General features: G+C 45.9%; 1 protein-coding gene across 2 annotated transcripts in view; it reads left to right on the forward strand.

Annotated features, from left to right (window-relative positions):
• NUF2 (NUF2, NDC80 kinetochore complex component) overlaps window positions 1-8,656 on the forward strand; it is a 57,498-nt gene continuing 48,842 nt past the window's right edge. The window contains exons 1-6 of one of the 2 annotated variants that reach the window (XM_019501881.1): window positions 1-98; window positions 196-324; window positions 1,820-1,894; window positions 3,658-3,734; window positions 6,050-6,111; window positions 7,313-7,410. In XM_019501881.1, the coding sequence (XP_019357426.1) occupies window positions 205-324; window positions 1,820-1,894; window positions 3,658-3,734; window positions 6,050-6,111; window positions 7,313-7,410 (432 nt within the window). In that variant the 5' untranslated portion in view covers window positions 1-98; window positions 196-204. Of the gene's footprint in view, window positions 99-137; window positions 325-1,819; window positions 1,895-3,657; window positions 3,735-6,049; window positions 6,112-7,312; window positions 7,411-8,656 lie in introns of those variants that run through there. The other variant, XM_019501883.1, reaches the window with a different exon arrangement.

Genomic DNA, 8,656 nt, shown 5'->3' on the forward strand with positions numbered 1-8,656 from the left:
GTGTAACGGATGGCGGAAGTGACGTCGGGCGGGGCGGAGCGCCCGGCAGATTTGAAAAGGAAGCGTCAGGCGTCGCGCGAGCCCCCGCGGGGCAGGAGGTGAGCGGGGCTGGCAGACAGGGAGGGTAGCCAGGTGGGGGAGAAGGGATACAGTCCCCGCTGACTGGTTCCCCTCGGCTGCTTGTCCCGCCCGCAGAGCGGCAGGATGGACCTGACCTTTCCCCGCTACGGCCCCAACGACCTCCTCACGCATCTCCGCAACCAGGTGCTGGCCGGCGCCGAGGCCAAGAACCTCGTCAAGAGCGACCTGTTCCCCAGCCCCAAGGTGAGGTGGGGCGGGGAGCCCCTGCCTGGGCCGCACCAGGGTCTGTGCCGTGGCGACGCGGGCTGGTGTTTACAAGGGGCTCGGCAGGACGTGCCGGGCTGGGGGGCGGGGAGCAGTGTTTGCTGGAGTGTTGGAGGACTGCTCATTGCTGTAGGAGCCTGCTGAAGCTGCCGTGCCAGGCGCTGGGGAGCAGGGCTCAGAGTTGGCTCGGGCAACTTTCATGGCTAAGCAACATCAAAGCCTGCAAAACACTGGTCGTGCTGAGAAGGAAGGGGAGGTTCGGTGGTCTACTCTGACTGGTGGTGGGGAGCAAGGCAGAGGCTGTATACAGCCGGGGAGACCCTACTGAGCACTGGAGTGAGGGACACAGCCTCTGCATCAGGGCTTTCTACACCTTAAATGCTGGTGGCTGCATGGGAGAGAGGAGCAGTGGTGGGGAGAGAAAACCTGGTCAGGCAGGGTTTGCTCTCCCTTTCAGCATCCCCTCTCTGCTCTGCCCCTGTGTGACACGGGGCTAGTGGGAATACACCAGTTGATTTTGGGGAGGTGACTAAAGAGAAAATGGGGACGGGAGTGATGTTATAGGTTCAAAACAAGTGCACCACGGGGAGATGCTGAGAAGAGTACTCGACAAGGTGGACCTATGACCTGACCCAGTAAATGGCAATTCTTACGTTTTTATGAGTTAATCCTCATCTGAAATGGTGTAATTTTGATATGCTCGGAGGGTATTTAACACGAGTTAATGAGCTTCAATGTGTGGACACTCCCATTTTAAGTGCCCTTAGTATGGTCTAAGTGTAATGCTTGCCTTCACTCTAAATGAGTGACGTGGTGTTTTGGTTATGGTTGGAGCATTGTAGCTGTGGTGGTCCAGGAGATGCCTAAGAAGTGAGGGGTTTTTCCGGTATCTTTTATTGGACCAAGTATGTGACTGGGATTGCTGAGGAAGCTTTAAGGTATTGAGGAACCTGAGTAAGAGCATCTGATGCCCAAAAACTTGTCCAGCAGCTCCCTTGGCTCTATGGTTGGCCCAGTCAAACTCCTTGCCTCTCAGTGGCTTTATGTAGGGCTCCTTGTCAGAGCAGGCTGCCAAATCATCACTTAAATTCTCGGCATGACAAGTGTTTTGCAGATTTTGATGTCACTCGGGCTTGAAAATTCTGTTAGTAAAATTGCCTAAGTTATAACTGAACAATTACAAACATGATTGGGCTGTAGGTGTGTAGATTAAGATTACACTTGGGTGGTCTGGTATTGCTTGTTGCAGTTACGTGAGAGAGGTTTCAGTGCAAATATGTGGGTATTCTTCATGCAATGAAATGAATCTTGTGCTAAAGGCAGAACATCACTAGTTAACAATGTATTCTGTGTTCTATAAATAACTGGGAAGGCTAGGTACTGATGGTCTACCCTTTCTTAAATTAGTGAGTCACTTGGTGTTAGTCAAACTTCTAATTACCAGGAGTATAAATGTTCTTTCTTCAACATGTAGCCTGAAGTATTGCACATGATTTTCATGAGAGTCCTGCAGAACGTATATGGGATTCGTCTTGAGCACTTCTACATGGTAAGTGTATGGTGGTGTATGCACCTGAGCGCAAAAAAAAAAATGTGAAAAGGAAGCTTGTTTCTTGAATTATGGTGAATGACAGTGATTAAGATGTTGGCCTCTGTAGTTTAACTGAGTTCATTCCGTTAGCTTAGCTACAATGAAGCTGATGCTCTGTTACATTTGAATGAAAGAATGTAATGCAGGTGCTTAAAAATACTCTAATATCCCTTGCAAATGTTAAGGGTGTGCCACATTAATTTGAAGTAAGCTTCAATTTGCTTATTTACAGGTTTGTACTTCTGTTTAGGCCCTGTTCTAATCTGAAATGTTTGTATGCTATAATCTATTACTTCATTTGAGTACTCTCACTTTTCCTAACCTCTGTTATTAGTCTACCATAGTTGATGGCATTTCTTTCAATCCTCCTAAAGCAGAGGTGGGCAGAATATGGCTTGTGGACCAGACCTGGCCTGCCAAGGGATTTTGTCCAGCCTGTAGTGGGTCCCTTGGTACCACTTGGCCCAGGCTCGGGGCGTGCAGTAGGGCCAGGGTGGCACAGCACCTGGATTCACTTGCTGGCATCCTTGGAGGCAGTGGCTCCTTCTGGCTGCTGCAGCCACTGACCCCACCCCTGCTCCTGCTGCCCAGTCACCCCTTCTTATCTGCCCCACACCCACTGCTGAAGGCGGGATCTGTGCAGGTAGGGCACGCTCTGCTGGCTGAATGGTTTGGAGCTGCAGGTGGGTGTGGAGCGGTGTCTGGGAGTGGAATGGGCAGGCAGGGCAGGATCATGGGGTGATGATGGTGCAGGATCAGGGAAGAGCCATGATCTGCTGCCCGCATATCCCTGCAACAGGAGCCAGTTCTGTGGGCAGGTGTGTGCCAGGAGTTGATCATGGCTCTGTCCCAGGCCCTGGGTTCATCTGCCTATCTTGCTCCAGGCCACTGCTCCCCACCCACCTGCAGCTCCATCCTGTCCACCCAGTCGTGTGCCCTTCCCATGCTGGTCGTGGCCAGTCACCATGGAGACCTCGGGATCATGGGATGGTGACAGTGCGGGGCTGGGCCTGGGGCAGAGCCATGATCTGCTCCCTGCATGCCTGTGCCTGCGGAACTGGCATCTATCATAGGCGCATGTGGGGAGTGCATCGTGGCTGTGCCCTGGGTCCTGGCCCTGCACTGTCACAGACCCGTGATCCCACCCTGCCTGCCTGTCCTGTTCGCGGATGCTGCTTCCTGCTCACCTGTGGCCCCATCCCAGCCACTCTGCTGAGCATGCAGCAGAGCTCTGGAGTTTTGTTGGGGTGGGGGGTGCTGACCTGGCCTGTAAACAGCTCACAAAAACTCCCTAAGTGGCCCTCAGGCCCAAATAATTGCCCACCCCTGTTCTAAAGCATTCAGGAGGTGATGTGGTTGTTTTTTTTTCTTTTGTAAAATTTTAAATTGTGTGTAAATAGTTCTTGCTTCCAATACATTAACTAGGCAAGCTTTCATTCATTGTTTTAATTTTGCAACTCTAGAGAGATGGTATCATAGACCCATGATACTGTACCCCCTCCAGTCTCACTGCTTGATTTTCAGCATTTTGCTGCAGGAGGCACAAGGGAAAGAGAACCACAGTTATTGACTCTTAAAGTTGTCTCTTTGGGGATACAGATCACTAATTGATATGACTATCACATGTGAATGATCTCCGTAGGAAAAAGAAATGCCTGTATGTTCCACTCCTTGTTTTTATTTTTTATTTTTTTATTGCCTCTTTTTTTTTTTTTTTTCAGATGCCAGTCACTGTTGAAATAATATATCCACAGATTTTGGAAGGCTTCCTACCTGTTTGTAATCTGTACATTCATATGTAAGTATAATAAATTGATTTTGAATGCTGTATACCAGGGGTGATAAATTCAGGACATGTGAAGTAATGTCTTCTGGTGTCTGCAACTGATAGAGGGGGCAGGGCAAGTGGAGATGGGGCTTGGTGTCTGCTGCTTAAATTTGGGGGACAGAACCCCATTGGGCATGTGTGTCAATGACAAGGGATGAGCCATGGCTGTGTTAAGCACTGCCACTTGCCCTAGCAGATGAACCAAAGGCAGTCTAATGCAGTAAGCACTTCAGTAGATTAGGAACCTCTTCAGCCATAACATTTATGTAAATTTGTGATGGTTTAGCTGTACGTAATTGTGATGCAGGAGGTTTGGATTAACATTGTACTGTGGTGCCATGCAAATGAACTGAGAATTGCATGAGGCTTATTAGATATGGAGGTGGTTTTAGAGTGCCAGTCACGTAAGCCTGATGCCCCAACCCTGATGCCTGGTGGAGCCACTGCAATTTCAGATGCTGTGCTCTGTTCTAGTTGCAGTGGAAGAGCTGACTTTATGTAAAGCATTCCAATTTCTCTGTTTTAGTGGCTTAGGGCTAATTCACTGAACAGTATTAAACCTTTTGGAAGGCTGCTGGCGAAAAAATGTAAGGGTACCCTGTTGAAATAGAAAGAATGGCAAGAAGACAGCCCACAACTGATCACATGAATGCACTCTTTACTGTGAGGGGTGTTTCAGAGGAAATGCAATAAATGACCAGTTGAAACCTACAATTTACTAAAGATTTATTCATCCAAAAAGTTACTTTGAAAACGTTGAGAAATTTACTTTGCAGCCTTAATAGTATCTGCTTCCTTATGTGAACTTGTTACCATATGGTAGTGGTGTTCAAGCGTTTGGCTCCATGGGCCAGATGTGTGGGATTAGTTTTTAGGCTGGATTGAGTCCCATGCACAAGGATTGGGCCATGAGGCCTGGCACCCCCCTCTCTTGGCCCCCCACAGTGGGATTGGGTCCTGAGGCCCAGTGCTGCTTCTGCATGCTGGGATTGGGACCTGGTACTGCCCCTTCTGGGCCCTCTGCCCTGGGATTTGTTGCCTGATTCAGTGCATGGGGCTTGGGACTCCCCATGGGTCTGGAAATTTGGCAGCAGAGGGATGATCCCCTACTGTCAAATTTCTGGATCTATGGGAGCCCCATGAGCCAAATGGCACAGCACTGCGGGTTGGGGGTTAAGTATCCCTGCCATATGGCATTTGGTAGCATAAGTGGATGAGATGTCTTGTATACCAGTCTTTGAAGGCAATTTTGGCATAAAACAGAATTTAGAAATAATTGCAGAAAAATTAAAGATTAGTGAAGTTCAATGGAATGCAAAGTCCGTTAATCCTATCTGGTAGGCTAGTACAAGTGTGGCCAACCTGTGGCATGTGTGCCACAAATGCCATAGGCAGCATCTGTGTGTGGCATCCTGCAGACCAGGGAGGGAGCTGGGAATACAAGGACAGACAGGGAAGGGGCAGAAAGCAGAGCAAGAGATTAGGCAGGGGAAAGGGATTGGAGTGGCACTCAAGGAGGGTGCAGGGCTTACTTTTTTTCATGCCTGCCAAAAAGATTGACCCCCACTGAGCTAATACAAAATGCTTTCCAGATCTGTTGATTACTGAAGTTGATGTTGTGCATCAGTTCATGGAGCTTGTACTGGAAAACCCTTTTCATATTTTGCTTCATTAATAAGCAATAAATCCAGGGGCATAAAGGCTGCATAAAACTGCATATTTTGTGTATGTACAGCGTGTTGCCAGAGGACAAACTTAACTGAAAGCTTGCCCACAGCAGAAGATGTTAGAACACTTAAATTAACATTGCTGAAACTTACTATTTTTAATGAAGTTTTTCTTTGATCTGGAATTATTCAGTGTACGAATTCTACCAACTAAAATGGGGATGGTACCATAATTATTTGTTTGTTCAAATATCTACTTAGACAAAACTAATGTCTTACAGGAAGGAGGTTAATAGCACTGATTAAAAATGTGTTGGTAATTGGATAGTTTTGTGTGTTGGGGGAAAAAACAACTTAATTAAAAAAAAATCCGTAAGCAGGATATTGTAACAGATCAAGATCCATAATATTAGTTTGTCTTTGCTATACAGTTTAAACATCAGCTTATTTTGTCAGTATTGTAGTTGCTTCAAGAGTGCCCATGCCTATATGTTCTGGTTCTGGCACTGTGGCACAAAACTGAAGTCGAATACCTCTGAATATATATATAGGGCAAAGATACTGTAATTGTCTTTTGAATTAAGCTTGTTCACAGAACCAGTATATTTTTCTCCACAGGGGGCGTTTTCTTCCCATCTGTCGTGTTAATGACTTTCAGATCGCTGATATCATAAATCCAAGTAAGCAAGCATCTCTTAACTCACCCATGGCTTTACATACTCATGTGATGTCTAAACCAATTTTGTAAAATACCTTCAAAGACTCTTGGGATTTTTCTTCTGTTAGGAAATGTCAAATTGTGTTTGTGAAGTTTTGTGGTGAAACCATCAAATGCCCTCTCTTGCAAACCCTGGTGACAAGGCTAGCCCCAGTGAGCAGTTATCTATCCTTGGGATACCTCAGCCAGTCCAGTTAATATTCATTTATCTCGGATGCTTTCTGAAACTGGCCTGCTAATAAACTGTGATAATTTTTGCAGTTGTCTTTTAATGTTTATTATTACCCTGAAATGAAAAGAAATTACAAAAATAATAATGATTAGTAGGTGACAATGTTTTTAGATAATTTCTGAATGTTTCTATTTTCTCCTAGACATTGAGTGTCTTGCCTTTTATTCTCTTTACTCAGTTCAAATAGAACTTTAGAAAGTTTCATGCACTTCAGGACTGATCTTTGGATGTTTTGAGTAGTCTGCTGGAATCCCCTTTACGGCTGTCCCCAGGGTTTAGTACAAGATATTTATATGGTTAAGAGACCCTTTTTGCCTCCATTTTTCCTCTTTACCAGTTCTTCTGTACCAACTTGTACATAGCTTTTAAGCAAATGGCTGTTTTCTAGTTATTATATCCAGTTTATACTTTTTGTTAAACTGTATGAGGTCCTTGAGACTGCATGTAGTCGCATCAAACTCAATGCTTTATGTGGTTTCCTCTAAGATCAAGTGTAGGTTGCAGGAATGTTTTTTTTTCCCCACCTCTAGTTACTGATAAGGTAACAACTACAAGGTTTGGCATAGGTTTGTTTAATTTTTTGAGAAATGTGGCTTAATCACATTGCTTTTAATGCCATTTCACCTGTAGAAATTTATTTTTTATAAATGCATTTCAGTAATACATATTTTTAAAATAACAGAAAAATGCTATTGGAGTTATACAAAACATTCTCCTCTTGGACAATGTGGGTAGTCAGTCTCAGAACTTCCTTTGAAGTAATAGTACATTTTTAACAAAAACCCAGTGGTATCTTTAACTTGGTACTTTTTTATCTTCCATCTTTGCTCTTATTTAGCTGTCTGAATTATGCTGTGTTCAGTTTTTTTCAATTAATCATTGTGCAAATGGAAATTTAAAACACTTGCTATTCTTTGCTGTTTCTTTTTAGAAGCAAAGCGGACAGCTCGCTTCCTCAGTGCTATTCTCAACTTCATTCACTTCCAAGGATCGTGTCGTAATGCCTACCTGGAATTACAATGGACATACGTAAGATTTAGTATGGTTTATGGCAGTGGTTCTCATCCTTTTTCTTACCAGGACCCATTTGCAAAGGTTCATGGCCTGTCCCAATCCACACTCCCCAGCTGGGCTGGTGCACGACCCATATTTCCCAAGCCCCCTCTCCCCACTCCCAGCCGTGCTGGTGTCCCTCATGCCCAGTCTGCAGCCAGCTGCCCCCTTCCTGCTCAGGCCAAAGTGTGGTGGCTGCGGTGGCTCCAATTCATGTGGGTGGCATTAGAGCGAGTCCAGCCCCAGCACGGGTTGGTAGGAAGTAGGAGGGGAGGCCTGTGGCAGCCTGTACCCTGGGCTGGGGCTGCCACGCTGCACCAGGCAGCCTGATCACAGCCCCTCCCACCCCCAGATCAGCGTCTCTTGGCTGTCCTGCCCCTGCAAGTACCCAGCCTGACCTCGCAGCTCTCCCCTGCTCCCTACCCCTGCTGCAAGGGGCAGGTGCCTTCCCACCACCTCTCTGCCTTTCTGCAGTCTTGGTGCTTTCCTGGGATCAGTGTTTCTCAAACTGTGGCTTGTAACCCTCTGAAATCTTGCAACCCACTTTTGGGTCAGGACCCACAGGTTGAGAAATGCTGGTTTATGTTACAGCTCGGATATGTCCTTCAAAAATATATTGATTTATGCCTGGAAGTAGGAAGGATGAGAGATTCTGTTGTAGAAGTGTACTAGACTCATCTATGTATATTACAGCATTTTGTGCTTCTATATAATAGTTTTTGGAATAAATTCCAGGTGACTCTTACCTACATTAAGAGTGTAGACAAGAGTATAAGGCAGTGTATAAGGAGTTAATTGAATAATGGTAAGTTTTATTGTGCCAATGAGCTGTAGGTATCAAGCAAGTGTATGAATAAGTGGCATCGAAGACATTGCTGGAGTTCTCTTGAGGAACCTTGTCCATTAGGATTTTTATCCATTTTCAGCCCAGTTAAGCATGTCATGGTGTCTGGAATAAGTGGTTGTATAAAGAGCAGTTTGATCATGGCTTCTGAGGTCTTGTCACTATGGTGCGCTTTTTTCTATGTGCGGATGCAGAGTGCTTAAAGTAGCAAGGTATGCTTTTGACCTGTAGAAGGTGAAAAGCTATTGCAGAACTGTCCAGCTTATAAGTAGGTGGGGGCCAAACAATGCTTGGAAACAGCAAGGCAAGCTGTGGGCCTCCTAGGCTGCACACCATGCCCCCCTCTCCACCACTACACACCCACATGGGTACCCCCTC

This window comes from Gavialis gangeticus, unplaced genomic scaffold (genome assembly GCF_001723915.1).
Source record: "Gavialis gangeticus isolate Ggan-Ray unplaced genomic scaffold, GavGan_comp1, whole genome shotgun sequence".
Classification (NCBI taxonomy): domain Eukaryota; kingdom Metazoa; phylum Chordata; order Crocodylia; family Gavialidae; genus Gavialis; species Gavialis gangeticus.